The sequence below is a fragment of the Scatophagus argus genome, chromosome 20 (genome assembly GCF_020382885.2).
Source record: "Scatophagus argus isolate fScaArg1 chromosome 20, fScaArg1.pri, whole genome shotgun sequence".
NCBI classification, from domain to species: Eukaryota; Metazoa; Chordata; class Actinopteri; family Scatophagidae; genus Scatophagus; species Scatophagus argus.
Window position 1 is genome coordinate 19,531,453 of NC_058512.1, and position 17,004 is coordinate 19,548,456.

At 38.0% G+C, this 17,004-nt stretch overlaps 1 protein-coding gene across 1 annotated transcript in view; it reads right to left on the bottom strand.

Annotated features, from left to right (window-relative positions):
- Positions 1-437: 437 nt before the first annotated feature.
- slc27a6 (solute carrier family 27 member 6) overlaps positions 438-17,004 on the bottom strand; it is a 36,511-nt gene continuing 19,944 nt past the window's right edge. Inside the window, exons 5-10 of the mRNA XM_046375140.1 lie at positions 15,775-15,969; positions 8,597-8,687; positions 8,306-8,504; positions 3,035-3,132; positions 2,710-2,840; positions 438-1,684 (exon numbers count right to left, since the gene is read on the bottom strand). Of these exons, the coding sequence (XP_046231096.1) occupies positions 1,508-1,684; positions 2,710-2,840; positions 3,035-3,132; positions 8,306-8,504; positions 8,597-8,687; positions 15,775-15,969 (891 nt within the window). The 3' untranslated portion in view covers positions 438-1,507. The remainder of the gene's footprint in view (positions 1,685-2,709; positions 2,841-3,034; positions 3,133-8,305; positions 8,505-8,596; positions 8,688-15,774; positions 15,970-17,004) is intronic.

Here is a 17,004-nt window from a genome sequence, read left to right on the forward strand (position 1 = left end):
TGGTTGAAATCCCAGCTCTGCTCTGATTCTGCATCTACTGTACTCTGAGGTTAAGACCTTTCATATTAATGAACTTCTTACCCAACAGTAAACACACAGATTTCCCAAGAACAAATATCCATAAATAAATTCAGAAGCACAGATTAAAATCTTCTTTAAGCAAAACAGAAGAAAATGAGCAAAAATAAAAATAAATTAATCAGGGAATCAGATGTTTCACAGCATTAAAAACCTTCTGATATTGCTATATCTAGGCACTTATGGGCTTTTCCATATTCAAAACCTCTCATAATCAACACAGTACTTTTTTTCATAAATAATATTCATTGAACAACATTGTGCTGCAATTCATCAGCATAATGGGTGAATTTGCAAAATAATGGGTTAGCTCTGAAAAATTGGTGAACACAATATATCTGAACTAATTTGTTGATCTTGTTGGAAAAAACAAGTTGACAGAGCCAGTCAGTTATTTTGCTTGTAAGTTACAAACCTTCATTTTCATAACTCTACATTCTTCATGTTGTCTGTTTGATGATTTTTTTTAATAAATCAATGAGTATTGATGTAATTAAGGCACTATTGGTGGGCAGTTTAGATCATAATGTATACAGAATATTTAACTGTTTGTCTGCACAATTTAATGGCTTTTTAAACTGGTCAAATAACAGTCCACTCCTTCATTTATACAGGGGGTTCATTTATATGGGGTTTTAATTTTTTAATTTAATTAAATTTGTCATTTAAGTGCATTTGGTCAGGTTTAAGAGGTTTTACCCCTTACAAACTCCTCTTATCACACAGGCAACCCATTAATTATATTATTATAATTATTATAATCCATTAATGTCTCTATTAGTTAAGCCCAAATTTGGTACAAACTCAAACCTTAACTGAAATAATTATGTGACTGGCCCATCACAAACCATGTTATATGGAAATCCGTGCGAACAGGAGCAAATCAAATATGGGCTCACAGACTGGACTATTTCCCAGGCTAGAGTAAATCTATTAAACACTTCATAATAAAATATCATTCATTTGCAGCTTAAAATATCCAAGACCCCTAATGTAAACCAAAAATTCCAACCTTAATAACACCCCACACTGATTATTATCAGATTTGTCAAGTATTTCTAATTAATATATGAATTAAGGGAAAATCCTATATATGTCTTCTTTTCAGGTGAATGAACAAATGAAAGAGATTTCCAGTTAAACAATGTTAATTTATAGTATAGAGTTGTTTCATCGTGATACGTTCAGCTTCATATTATTTATCTGATATTTGTTTGACAAAAATATCTCATTACTCTTCACATTTCAACACTCATCATGACCCTCAAACTAGCTAGAAGATGGCTTCTCATTCAGACCCCAGTAAATGATTCAACAGGATTGTAGGCTTACTGGTTTAAAATGCAAAATGCTTTAGTAAAAATGGCTCATTTCTAAGCTTCTTTGTGCAATGTTTTGCATCATGTCCTAACAGCCATGCTTGTGAATTCTATAGCTTGCGTTCTCCTGCGAGTATGCTCTGGTAGATGCTATCAGTAAGGGGAATGTAGGTCTTCTGTTGGTAATCTAACACATAGAGAGGATCACAGATGACTGAGGGGTTGAAGCCGCCTTGCACCAACTGGAACTTCTGTTGCTTGAAGGTACTTGTCATTTCCATCACCTCCTGTGGAAAAAACAACCAGTGGTGACAAACATTTGCTGCCTCTTCCCTGTTTTTTTATATCATGATGAACTGATAATGGAGCTACAAGAAGTTAATTAAATAACTGAGAAAATAATGGAAGAATTGAGTAACGATAAATGCGCATAACATTCAGGTGCTGCTCTAGACATCAACACCTCAATTAAGGAACTTTTTCGGAAAGATGACCAGAACTTTCATTTTACACTGACTACAAAGTAGTGATTCTTGCTGAAAAATAATTATGTCCCCGTGATGAGATTCAGTTTTCATTAAGGGGTAAATAAAAAAAGCCAGTTATAATGACCAGAGAAAAGACATAAGACTCGAAAGGGGCTTTACTGAGACTGAATTTAACAGAAGAACAGGCTTCTTTCTCAGTTTGTATTTGACTAATGTGTTTGCTTGAAGAGTATCACCCATTTCCTTTTCATCCCTGTCCAAAGTCTGTCCATGTCTTGGTTCAAGCAATTAATGCAAATATAGTTGACATATGTCTGCTAAAAATGAGGTGACATATGTCTACAGAATTAATTAAAGCTGCACTGACCATTTTTCTGGTCTCTATCTGAGAGAACTTTGACACTTTATTTTGCCAGCACCTTGTGTTTTAGTTGTACCTCACATTGTATTACTTACACTGGAGCACCCAGAGTATAATTTGGGTACACTGTTGTGTCTGACAAGTGATAAAGAAGTATCCACTGTTGTACCACTAGATGAGAGAGCAGCTTCTTTCCACAGGCTGTGAGACCACCACCAAATTTTTGTGATGTAATTATTTATTCTTTCATTTATATAACTTTCACTTTTTGTGAGTGGCATAAAGGGTCTACAACTATAATTTCTTTATACAATCTTGTACTGTATAATGACGATTGAAAGTGACTTTTGAATAAATTCATTAACGATCAGTGGTGCCTTCTTCGCAAGAGTTCACTTTTCTTTGTTTAATTAATGTTAACTCCACTATTCATACAGTATATCAGCATGTCTCTGCTCATTACCTGAAGCCTTATGAAGAGCGGGCGAGCATACGTTGGAAGATCCTTCGTCACATGCTCAAACAGTTTTTTCCCATCAAATGTGAGGCCCAGTCTGACAATCACAGCGGCCATTCCTGCTCTGCCCTCATGCCCTGTGGACAACATGGTTCAGTATAATCTCTGTCATCACTCTCTCGCTCAGTGTCATTCAAAGCTCGGCTGCTTATCATCAGGAATTGTAGTAGAAACAGCAAGGGATCCCAGTTTGGGATTACTTCCCTGGAAATGACCGTGGGATAGTGTCTGCTGAAAACACTCTATACATAAGTGTTCAAGTCAAACATACCTGGTATTTCCACTCCATACACATTGACCTCTTGAATAAAATCCACCAGTCCAAGAGTCTCTGATACCTCTGTGGTTGCCACATTCTCCCCTTTCCACCTGAAACCAGGGAAACATGATGATAATGTCAATCAACATGTTGAGAAAACATAATGCTTTACTGATCCACCACAGTAGACATTCAGGAATTAACAGTGAAAGAATAGCAAGCTGCAATCCTCTGCATTCATTGGCCTTCACTGACTGCCTCCTCTGATTCTCGAGTTAAACAGCCCTAAACCATTTCCTATGGTAAACAGTTACTATGCTAAACCACTATGGATGTTATTTTCCAGACTGCTGCGAGAAGCAGAGTACACCCTCGCCACTCAATCGCATGGCTGACACACAAATACAGGCAACCACACACACACTCACACCCAGGGGCAATGTAGAGTGAGGGCCAATTAACCTAATACACATGTTTTTGGGATTGTGGGAGGAAGCCGGAGTACCCGGAGAAAACCCACACAGGCACAGGGAGAACATGCAGACTCCGCACAGAATGGCAGAGGCCAGGATTCGAACCTTGCTGTGAGGCAACAGTGGTAACCACTGCACCACCGTGCCGCTATACAGCAACTTTGGGCTACATTATTTTTGTATGAAAAGTGCTATACTAATAAATTTTGATTTATTGTGTGGATAATGAATGAACTGCTGACAAGGAACGGAGCTGTGGGGCTTTGATAAAAACAAAATAAACAATGAACAAACATGTAATGATGTTTAATGATGATGTTCATTTTGCATGAAGTGTCATCCTGTACATGCCTACATAAACACACAAGATGATAACGTGGATCTATAACTAATAATATGAAGTAAAATTAAATGTGTGAGAGGCATCATTATACAACCTGACTTTAATTAACCACCTCAACATCTGTGATGCCAATTTCCAAAATGTTTACACACGTGGGTCATAATTTACTTACAGGTGCATTCTCCAGTCAAGTTTGCTTTTATAAAAGCACAACTTCAGCGTGGAAAGTGGCATTTGCTTCTTTCAGGCCCTATTTTATGCATATGCAATGGTTAGAAATGAGACCACAGTTCGACCTGTTCTCATTAAAAAATGTGGATGTGTGTGTGTGGAGGGGGTTGCCGTCACAGTTGCCGACAGTTGCATATTGCAATAGACAATTGATTTGATTGTGTGTGTTTGTGTCTGTGCATGTGTGACTTTCCATGAAGGATCTGAACATGAGAAATTATACTAATTATTGTAAACATTTCAACAACTTCTCCATAACTAAGTACCAGAGTTGCAAGTTGGGGTAGATTTAATAAAACTTTTAATTGTAAGTGACAGAACTTTCACTTCAGTTCATTTTCAAAGCAGTGGCCAGCTCAGTTTCATATGAATTATAGGTCAAAAAAGTAATTAATTTTTGAATGCAGCATAATATCAGTCTTGATTATAAATATAATCTTTGCAGTGTAATATTACACATTAAACTGATATTACATACTATACTTTGAGCCTCCCCATAAAAGAAAAAAAAAATATTTACGTATTTCAAACTGAATTGATTTTAAACCGAAATTTTGAATAGCAGGAGTTTAGTACCATCTACAAGGAAAGTAAAATTCAGAACCAAAAAGCAACAAAAATGCTGCAATCTGATTGGCTGTCAGTGAATATCCACAGCTGGCCAACGTGTAAATACTGTGAGGTATCGTTGTAACCTGTGCTTTGAGTCTTGCATTTGGGTCCTGCAGTACGAACTGGCCACAGATACTAGTTGAGCACAGGTATATATATACATGGGAGGTAACAATGGAATTTAATCTTCAGTGTTAGCTGCTGCTCTGTTAAATTTTTATGGGAACTGGGGTTTTTTGTTTGGCAGTTGTTGACTGGCTAGAGAAGCCCACCACTTCCATTATCACCCATGGGACCTTTAACCCCTTCAGACCCAACGTGTATTGAAATGGACATGACATATTTCTGTCTCTTAACCAATAAATACCCTGTAATTGAATGTCAGTAATGCTGGTTACTTATTGGATCCTGATTATCCAGTCACAATCATGTCATGACTTTGAGTATGCTCTGAGAGAGTGACAGACATCGGACAAGACAAGCATGGCAGAGCGACTGCAGAGAGGGAGGAGTAAGTGCCCATTTTCAATCAAAAATATAAATTTATGTTCATGCTGGCCAAACAAATTTGCTGTCAGTATAATTGTAACTGTTACAAGTGATAATATTTGAGGTTATTTTGAACATATATCATATCATTAATTCACAGGATTTTCTCAAAGTCCGAGTTGGGCAAGTTTAGCTAATACTTGTTTAGTGTCAGTATATAAAGAAACAAAATACCTATAAGCCTTTCCACAGGTAAAGTATGGTGTCACAGTTTATTTATTCATGATTATAATTTTTTAAATATATATTTTTTGTACATAATGTTCTTGTAGAGTATCGAGTCGAAGACTTCCTTGAACGTCTCGTAAATGGAGAGTTATCCGAACTTGACTCCTTGAATTTAGGGGATGAGGAGGATGGGACCAGGACTGAGATAGGTGGTAAATCTAGAAATTAAGTGTTTTGATGGCCAAAGAAGCTTTGAGGAAGTGATGACGTTGTAAGCCGTGATGGTAAGGTGGAACTGGTCAAATGGTATGACAACAGACCAGTTCTCATGGTCTCCAACTGGTGTTGACAGAATAGATGAAGTTCAGCGGTGGGACAAATTTGTGATGGTGTCCCGTCCAGAGGTGGTTAAGGTGTACAATGAAGCAATGGGCGGCGTTGACGTGCTTGTTCAACTTGTCAGTCTGTACTGTACAGAAATTCGGTCAAAAAAGCGGACCCTGACAATGATAACGCTTTTGACATGGCTGTGGTCAACAGTTGGTTGGAGTACAGGCTGGATGTCAAGAGGGCCAATATCCAGACCAAAGACATCCTAGCTCTCCTCCATTTCAAGATGAATGTGGCTGTGTCTGGTGAGAGTCCATAAAACAGTGGCAGCAAAATGTGGAAGACCCAGTATGTCTCCAGAACCAGAGCATGTCCCCCAGAGACCAGTTCACAGACCATTTCAGGATGTAAGGCTACTACCTGAAGTGCAGTATGACGTCTGTCATGCCTGGTTTTTGATTATACTTTGTCTTTTGATTTCAGTCCATGTGCCATGTTTCATGTTTGTCTTGTCATGTGTTTCCATGTTTTATGTTCAAGGTTTTTGTCATGTCCTGTTTTATTTTGAAAGTGTCTCTTCCCCTGTGTGCCCTGTTTTCATGTAGCTTTGCTTTTAGTTTTCCTGATTACTTTCTCCCTCCTGATGTGTGTCACCTGTGTCTTGTTGTCTTGTCTATTTAGTCCTTGTCTTCCCAGTCACTGTTGTCTGAGCGTCTGCATTTTTTCCCCCCATGCCATGCCAGAAACGTGTTGTTGGTTTTGCCTTGCCTTGCCATGCCATGCCATGCCATGCCATGCCTTGTTTTTTTCCACAGTAAGTGTGTTTTTGTGTTTAGTTTAGTTTAATAAAAGACAAGTGTTTTTGGACCTCCACCATGCCTGCCTGCCGCCTTCTTACTCTGCATCGGGGTACAGTATATTTCTGCATCAGCGACGCCGACCCATTCTTGCCAACGTGGTTGACCACATGTCAAAATATGATGAAAAGAAAGAGGCTACCAGATGCAAGATGCCAAACTGTATAGGAAAACACGTCTTTTGTGACAAGTGTAACATTCCCTTTGTGCCACAAAGAAACTGCTTCAAGGCTGCTTATCGAAAAAGAGAATACATGAAAACCTACACAACCTGATGCCTTCTCAAGTTCAGGTTCCAGTTCCATTCCAAGTTAACGTGTTATCAGTTCATTATCCTCCCGTAAAAAGCATGGTCATGTGTTGGAAGTTCCATGATAGTTTACTGAAGGCAAAAGTGATTTCAGGTAATATTATCTACAGTCATACATCTTGTGTTCATGTGCATGTTCAGATTGCATTATTTCCCTCTCCTCTTGCAGGCTCCTGGTTTTCTTGGTTATGACCTCACTGATGTTCCCTACCCATGCTGTGATACACCTATCAACTTCATGTGCATGTTCAGAACTGTACACAGACTCAAACACATGCAAACATCCAGATTCTGATGTTTAGGTCATACCTGATTGATTATTATGTGGAAAAACTCAGCCTTATTCTCATGTTTAGGTTTTTATGACATTTTACGCCCATCGTGTTGTGGCATCCATTGGAATAGACATGAAACAATACTATTAAAAACGTGTTTTTTTCACTTTGTTTTTATGTTGGAGAGGAGTCAGAATCAGTTTAAATTTTTTTTTTTTTTTTTTTTTTTTTTGCCCAGCAGAAAAAATGAGGGTCTGAAGAGGTTAAAAAATACTATACATATGCAGTACAACAACTATGCAAAAATTATCTTTTAAATTGATAAACATCACATATGTAATCCATAGCCCTTCGATTCGAAGGGTATGAAAAATTTTTTTGACTCTCACCATGGTGATCCAGTGGAAGGGTAGTGACTTTGGCTCTCTATATCTTTTCTTTGTTATATCCTTCCTGCCAGGAAAATGCCTGCATCAGGCTTCCGGTTATAAATATGTTGCCTTTAAGGCAACTGAACTGAACTTGTATGTTCTGACTATGGCTGGGTATTGATTCAAATTTCAAGAATCGATTTGGTTCCGATTCTCAAGATCCAGAATTGATTATCACGATCCGATATGATCCAATTCGAGTCGCAACATGCAGTTCCTGAGGTTGGACGTATTTCCACAATTCTTCACTTCCATTTGGCATTCCTTGCAAATTGCTTTTCTTTTGTCATTTCTATTGTCGTTCTCTTTGAATGTTTTGGGCGTTTTCAAAGTCAGGGCTTGGCTCACGTTATCGCTAGTGTCCGGCGCCATGTTCACTGTTTTGATATCTTCACACTACGCGTGCGTGCGTGAATTCAATGACGCAACTAGTGGGGTTAAAGTTCACCAGCGGAAAATGTTTAGAAAGAAAACGATCTTTGGATGTAAGAATCAATCTTTAGAAAAAAATATTAGAATCGATTCGGAATCTGAGAATCAATTTTTTTCAACACAGGTCTAGTTCTGACAGCTCAAACAGGTTATTCCATTGCACCTGAAGGTCATGATGACACCATGATGTCACATGTGTTAAAGTAGGCATCTCCCATCATGAACATATTTCTTATTAGCTTCAACATCTCAGACATGTTATTCTACTGTACCTGAAGGTGTCTCCCACTCTGTCTTTGAAACAAATGAAACCTTCCTTATCTTCAGCCATGAGGTCGCCTGTGTTAAAGTAGGCATCTCCCTTCACGAACACACTTCTCATCAGCTTCTTCTCAGTCAGCTGCTTGCTTCCAGCATAACCAAAGAACGGTGTAGTGGCGCTCACCTTGGAAAGTAAAAGCCCCGTCTCACCTGAGAATCAACACAATATAATCAACACAAATAATATTAGAGTGATGTCAACTTTCAAAGAAAAACAATCTGAAGATAAAATTACTTCTTACCTTTTTCTACTCGCTGACAGAAACCATATTGATCTTTCACTGGTTCATCTTTCATCATGTCATACTTTACCAGATCATACTTGAACAGGAGCTGCAAGATGTTGAGAAAATATCAGTACAGTGGGTAGTGAGTGGGTTTTTCACAGCAGACATTTTGTTGCAGACAGTTTATTTATATAGTGCCAATTCACAACAAAACTTATTGTCATGCCTTGTGTTCTGTCTTTTGGTTTGCTTTTGGTTATCCTGACTGCTTTCTCCTCCCTTAATGTGTTTCACCTGTCTCTTGTAATGTTGTGTATTTAGTCCTCATCTTCCCCGTCACTCTTGGTCAGGTCGTTGTTTTGTCTTCATGATTCCAAGCCAAGACTTTCTTGTCTTGTCTTGCCATGTTATTGCCACAGCTTTTTTGTACTTTTTGTTCATCCTGGAGCCACAGTAAGTGTGTGCCTGTTTTTGAGTTCTTTGTTAAAAATAAAAGAATATTGTTTTTGAATCTTGGGCTGCCTGCCCTTTTTAACACATCGCATCGGGGTTCAATCCTCTGCATCAGCGACGCCGTTCCCTCTTGACAGTTATTTCATGATGCTTTCCAGTTAGAGCAGGTCTAGACCAATTCAACATACCATAGAACACATTTGCCCTCCCACCAGCACCTTGCCCCAAGAGTTGGGCACATATAATTGAAAAGCAAAGAAAAACAAACAAAAGAAAAACAAACAAAAAAAAGATGAGTTGGTGGAGAAAAAGAGAAAATAATAATAATAATAATAATAATAATAATAATAATAATAATAATACTAAAAATGAACAAGTGAATAAACAAATAAGTTTATTCATCAATAGAAGATCAATAAGAAAAGAACAAATATCTAAACTGGCAGATAATAAGTATTAAATTAAAAATAAATAAATCCATAGAGAAAATAAGTAAATAAATAGAATTAAAGGGAAAAAAACACACAGGCTCAGCTCATTGCAGCACTTAGTTCACAGTGATCACGCATCTTGTGCTATTGACATAAGACAGGAAGGGATTCCAGGACTTCTCAAATGCAACAGTCTTACCAATCAAAGTCAGACTAATTTTTTCTAATTTAAGAAAAGAAAGCACCTCCTTAACCCAGTTTGTATAGGTAGGTGGGACTGGGGATTTCCATTTTAACATTAACAGCCTCCTGGCCAGCAGAGTTGTGAATGCTATCAAGTCCTTTTCGGCTGGGGAAAAATTACGTGGGAAAGGCCATACACCAAACAGGGCAGTTGGGAGTCACATCCCTTCCAGTTACCTTGGATAAAGTATTAAAGATCTCAGACCAAAATCTAGTCAAAGAGAATCAGCTCCAAAACATGTGTGAATAATTTGTTGTGGCTTGTTGGAATCAATCACATAGGGGAGACACTGTATCAAATATTTTTGCAAGCCGAGTTTTAGTGTAGTGAGCTCGATGGAGGATTCAACATTGCATAAAGCTGTGTCCAGCACAGATTGAAGACTTATGTACTCTCTGTAAAATCTCCTCCCAAACATCATCTTAAATCACCTATCAAAGATCTGTCTCCCAAACTGTTTTAAGTACAGTATAAGTAGAGTAGAGTAGTACAGTAGATAAGGATTATCTTATCTTATCTTAGAAGGGCCTTCACAAAGGTCATAAACATTTAAATAAATAGAAGAGATCGCCCCCTTTAATGAAGAGAGAGGCTTCAGAAATGTTTCAACATCTGAAGACTTAGGGAGAGCAGGGAATTCTGGGAATGAGCTACAGACAAAATTTCGAACCTGAAGGTATCTAAGAAAATGTCCTTTAGGAAACAAAAATTTATTTCACAATTGCTAAAAAGAAGCAAAAATACAATCAACATACAGGTCTCTAAAAGTTTTTATGCCCAGCCTAGCCCACACAGAGAAAGTGCTGTCCAATAACGATGGGGGGAAAATAGGATTAGCTGCAAGTGAAGCACCAATAGAAAGTGTTTGCAAGCCAATGGCACAAGAGATGGCACAATAATAGTAAAGGAAGTTTGGCAACACCATCTTGTTCCAAATAAAATCAAAAATAAGACTTTATGAAAGAATGAGAGAGGAAGGAAGATCTGGATACATTGGAATAAATATAAAAAGCGCAGGAAAATATTCATTTTAATTGCACTGATTCTGCCAGGTATAGAAAGGTTTAGTAGCGACCATCGCTCAATATCTTGCTTAATTTTTGTGAGCAGAGAAAGAAAATTTTCCCCATAGAGATTAACCAACATTTTGGCAACATACTCCATACTCCATACTACACATACTCCAAAATAAACAAAGCCAGAGTTCCCAACCTTAAAAGGTATATTTTGGAACTGAGGTGAATTTTCATTACCTCTCCATTAACAGTAAACATTTCACCTTTGCCCAGATTGAGTTTATATCCAGAGAATATACTAAATTCATCTAGGACTAAGAGAGCCGCAGGAATAGAACGTGACAGATTAGACAAAAACAAAATCTATCCAGCTATCCAAAATAAAAATGGATAAAAAGTAATAAGCTGGGAAAAAAAGGTTCAAAGGCACTGCATTCTCCAGAGTCAAAAATGTCCTCACCAGTCGAGACTGACCAAATTAAAAATAAAAATAGCACTAATGTGCTCTGTGTGAGGCAATAAAGCTTATGGTCAGTACACAGCCAATACTGTATTTAGTCTATAAACAAGGCAACAGTATTCTGCGGTACCAGGACATGATACTGAAGTAAACGACAATAGAATTGCTTTCTTAAATGTAGCCACAGCACTATCAGACAAGCATTTAGTATAGGAGTTTTTTCTTGGCGGTATGTAGTCAAGTAATACAAATTCAAAAGTCATTAAACAATGGTCAGATAAAAGAATATTAAATGTTCTATTTCAGTGTCATATGTCAAAACAAGTGCGTGCGTTTACGTACACACTGACAGTAGCCGATTGAATCTAATAGGGAGATAAATGCTGTGCAAAGGCTATCATTATCATTGTCCACATGGATATTGAAATTGCCCATAATAATTACTGGACTAGACTTGATAGAAACTCTGAAAATTCCACTAGAAATTCAGAGTATGGGCCAGGAGCGCGATACACTGCAACAATAAAAATTGGTTGTACTGTTTTCTGGGTTGGGTGTGAAACACTAAAAATAAGGCTTTCGAATGAATGGTAGTTGAGTTTGGGCTTTGGATTGAATGATAGGCTTGGGTCAAAAATGGCTGCAACTCCACCTCCTTGGCTGGTGTCTCAAGGAATGTGAGTATAAATATGACTGGGGGGAGTGGGTTCATTTAGGCTGACATATTCTTCAGGACGAAGCCAGGTTTCAGTTAGACAGAATAAACCGATATTATAATCCAACATTAATTCATTTACCAGTATGTGGTAAAATAGTGACATATTTAGATGTTAAAATATATGGATGACAAAACATAGCGTGTATGTATAAATGTGAGAATGAATGTTTGTGGAAGTAGAGTTTTATAACTGAAGCAAGTAAATATTACAAACGCTGTGTTACTGGTGACAGCAGCAGTATTACTTCAGAAAAAAGAGAGTAGAAGTAGAGAAGCAGAGTAGATTCAAAACCACATCCCAGTGAATCCTGCGAGCAGAGAATATCAGGGATAATATAACATACCATTATATTGACCAGTTTATTCTCTTGTTTCAGGTGAAATTCTGATATGCCACTTTGCCGAACTACTTATGGATTTTGCATGTGTGATTACCTCAGACAAATCCACTAAAAACTTTAGGCTGAACGATATGTTTGGGTCAAAAATGGCTGCAACTCGACCTCTTCGGCTGGTGTCTCGAGGAATGTGAGTATTAATATGACTGGGAGGAGTGGATTCATTTAAGCTGACATATTCTTCTGGCCAAAGCCAGGTTATGGTCTGTTTTGGTCTATATTATAATCTAATATTAATTCATTTACCAGCACAACTTAATTCTCTGGTGTTAATCTTAATTTGACTTTTATGTATAACTCCTTTTTGTATTTGATTTAATTACTTAAGGTGTTCAGGGAACAGACACAGTCTCTTCGGGATTTTGGATGGGTAACTGTTCTAATGGGAGTACAGAGAGGCGTGTAGGACTGCAACTCTGTCTCCTGGTCTCAACTGTGGGTTGTCATGGTTTTGGTTTAATAGGAAACTGAGTCAGATTTCTGGATATGAGAGCTGCTCCATCCAAACTGGGACGAATGCCGTCTCTTCTAATGAGACCAGGTCTTCCCCAGAAGATCTGCCAATTTTCCACAAACTCCATATCGTTTGCTGGACACCACCACGACAGGCAGCTATTGAATGTTGATGTACAGCTAAACATGTCATCACTGGTCAGATTGGGTAGGGGTCAAGAGAAAACTACACAGTTTTACGCAGTCCGACATAGTCTTTACAAACGTACACACCGATTCAACATTTATTTTAGCGACCTCAGGCACAGTCTTTCAGGACCAACATGTTTTACTATTTTACTGTATTTATGCTTATCCTTAGCCAGCAGTTTTAGATAGGATTCAAAGCCTGCTCTGGCCCCAGGAATGCATTTGACTTTGCTGGTGTCGTTATCTTCAAGTTTCTGACTACAGAGCTGCCAATTACCAGAGTTGGTTTCTCAGCGGGTGTGTCGCTGAGTGGGGAGAACCTGTTGGAAACGTGAACAGGTTGGGGGTGAACCGTGGGCTTGTGTTTAGGACTATGCTTCCTCTGTACAGTCACCCAGCCTCCATGGTTTCCCAGCTGCTCGAGAGCTACCGGGGGGCAGCTAGAGGGAGCTACACTAGAACGTCGTGCACCAGCTAATGAGGGCTGGCTAACTACCGCAGCTAAAGACTTTGTTTCCATGGTGCGGAGCTGTGTTTCTAATTCACCAAGCCTCGCCTTATTATTATACATTTATTTACCATTTTCACTAAAGGAGGCAGAGGAATAACTAAACATGTGATACACTAAGCATGAGAGAGCAGGAGAGTGAGAGGGAGATAGAGAAGCCATTACTAGTAAACAGGCTAAGCTAGCTATCAGAGTTTAACAAATGCTAATGAATATGTTGCATAACTTCATTTTTTTTTAAACTTACAAGAGTTAATGGGGTGGCAGGAGCACTGAGACAGATCTAAGAATAGGTGAGGTCAGAGATTAGAACTAAATACATGTAGCCAGCCGCCCTTTTGTAACAACACTGATTAACAGCAACTGCACAGACAAGATTATGAGGCTAATACCAACAAGAGCCACAGGAAAGCCGCTTCACTGCTCATCCTTCTTGACTGTCTCTACAGACTTGCAGCTTAATCACTCAAGCTGACATTCTTTATACAACCTTTTTACAGGTTTCAGTAGCGTAATAATGTTAATGGCCTGACATTATATGTCACCACCAGATGATACTGTATTTGCTATTTTGTAAAAACATTTTACTATTTATTATTATAATTCGAAGTAAGATATGTATTATTATATATTATTATATATATTTGTATTTTTGGGACTTGGGACTGAAAATAGTTTATATTCATTCATTCATAGTTTATGTTCACCATCCTCTGTAAGAAAACATAATTAAATAAAACAATATCATAACACAATTTGTAAGGTACCATGTCAACAAAACTGAAAATGTTTAAGATAAATATTATACTGCATACTGCATATTATACTTTACAGCCACCCCATGCACAGTAACTACATACAATCAGCTGATTGACCCTTCAAGCATCCCTTTGATGGAGGACACTTTACTTCATCCTGAATAATACATGAGCTGACAGACCTCCTCTACGATATAGGTTTGTTTTTATTTAATGATAATACATAATGACTGATAAACTTGTTGATATATTTATTTTTCATAGCGTTCTGTATATGCTACATAGATTGTGTTGATCAGCTTTAGAGGTGCTCATATGTGTATTTTTAAACTTTTACCCTGCTGTATTTTACAGTATTTATGTGATTCCAGGCTAACATGTCCTTAATCCAGCTTTGCACTTAACACACAGCCATGAGAATGAGAAATAAGAAAGCCTATTTCCCAAAATGTTGACTGATTCTTTCTAGATATAGAGATGATATAGCTATGAGTTTAATAACCACAATGCCTTGCACTTGTATAGCAAACAAAGAAAACAGTATTCATGTTGATGTTAAAAGATAATTCCTGTGTGCATAAATTTGATTAGGTCACAAACTACAGACATTTTACACAACTTTTGATATTCACATCTATCACGTGAATATCAAAAGTTTTTTTCTCATAAATTTCCTCAGAAATTGAGTTGTTTTTATATATTACTTATAACAGCCATAATATGCCATTGCATTAATGGCATCCAGAAATCTGTGAGTGAAAATAGTATAGAAGACAAAGTGAACTAAAATTAGAGTAACCACCTTGTTGCATCCCAATGAAGATTTAAATAAAAGGTATTACGTGTAGTTTTTAGGTAAATGAAAGTCACGACTATGTTGACAAGCAAGATTCCAGTGAATATTTTCCATTCAGAAACATGTTGTCTTCACTTAGAGACAACAGAAGAGAAAGAGAGCTCCGTCACATGGTGCAACAACAATTATATGAAGTTCAATAACTACTACTACTACAACCCACTCAATTTCTTTATATTTTGCGTGGTACAATGACAATAAAGGCTGTCTACTTCTACTTCTATTTCAAATATAGATGTTGCTGTAAATAAGTTACAAATTCCAAAATGTGGATGCTTCAACACACACCTTCAACCCAGCACTCTAAAGAGTTAAGCTGGAGTCTTCATCATTATTATTAATTAAAATAATTTTTTTAGTTATTCAGCCTGAATAACTGTTGTTGGACTATTGTCCATCTCTATCACTATGTCTATCTCTGAAATGCTCTCACACTGCAAAACCTGTATTATATATTAATATACAACAGCACACCCAGGTCATTTCCTTCTCTGTGTAAAAACATGATCTGCAACTCACCACCTTCCAATAAAGTCAGAACGAGCCCCTGCATTTGCACACAATAGGTATAACACAATAAGAGATCTAATTAGTCCACAAACTCAGACATCATGTCTTTTCGTCACTTGATCTTGTTTTGGTATTGTACAGTTACTACTGGTGTTGAATTGCACCACTTCTTCACACCTTATAGGTATCAAGAACTCACCTTGTAGATGAAGTTGGAGCGGCCCACAGTACCAATCTTGCCAATGTGGTTCATGAAACATAGGTTTCCCTCAGTGGAGCCGTATACCTCACACATTTTAATGTTTCCAAAGCGATTCAGGAACTCCCGCCAGACGTCCTGCCGCAGCCCATTCCCAACTCCCATTCGCACCTTGTGAACTTTCTCCATCTCAGTCTGGTAAAGGGAAAAATATGTAAAGATGTGACATTCATTTCATTTTCCTGAGATATAAATGCTTGCTGACCAACAAAATTCATCCACCTATTTTTGATACTGCTTATCAGTCAGAGTGGGGTTGGAGCCTATCCCAGCTCACTATGGGTGAGAAGTGGGGTATACCCTCAACTGGTTGTCAGTAGCAGTGCTGACATACAAAGACAGACAACCACACTCACACCTAGGGGCAATGTAGAGTGTAGCCAGTTAACCCAATGTGCATGTTTTTGGTATTGTGGGAGGAAGCCGGAGTACCCAGAGAAAACCCACACAGGCACAGGGAGAACATGCAAAGTCCTCACAGGAGGGCCCAAACCAGGACCTGGAACCCTTTTGCTGTGAGGCGACGTGCTAACCACTGCACCACCGTGACCGACAGTGTTTTGCATGAAAATACTATATATATATATATATATATATAGTTATATTGTTAACTGGAATATAAAGAAAACCGTTGGTTATGCAGTAGGTTATGCAATAGTACCATGTTCGCACAATGGTCACTGAGCATAATGACAGCATACAAGCAGTGATTAGTACTCATTCTTGTTTCTGCACACTGACCTTGTGAAAAGGTGCTTATGTGCTGTATGTGTCCACATCTTTAATTCGCCAATCAATAGTGAGGATAGTTGGACGAGCATTCCACCCACACAGCCAAATAACAGTGGACAAAGAGGACTTTGAGTCTAGCTTCAAGAAGGAACAAGCACTGCCCTCACACTGTGCGTGTGTGTGCGTGTGTGTCCACCATGGGAGGATGCAAACACAAAAACAAAGACCCTCCTTTTCTTTCTGCCACAGTTGTGTACAATGTGGCTTGATTGACTTACAAGTAGGGACTATAAAGGACTCTCTACAAAACAAAAAAGCCTGCCTACTGTAGAAAACACTGATTCAATTTTTCTCTTTTTTTCTCTACTTTAAGTCACTGGCTCTGTCATTCATTAAGGGGCAACTTATGTTAAAAGTTAAATGTGAATAACGTGAAAT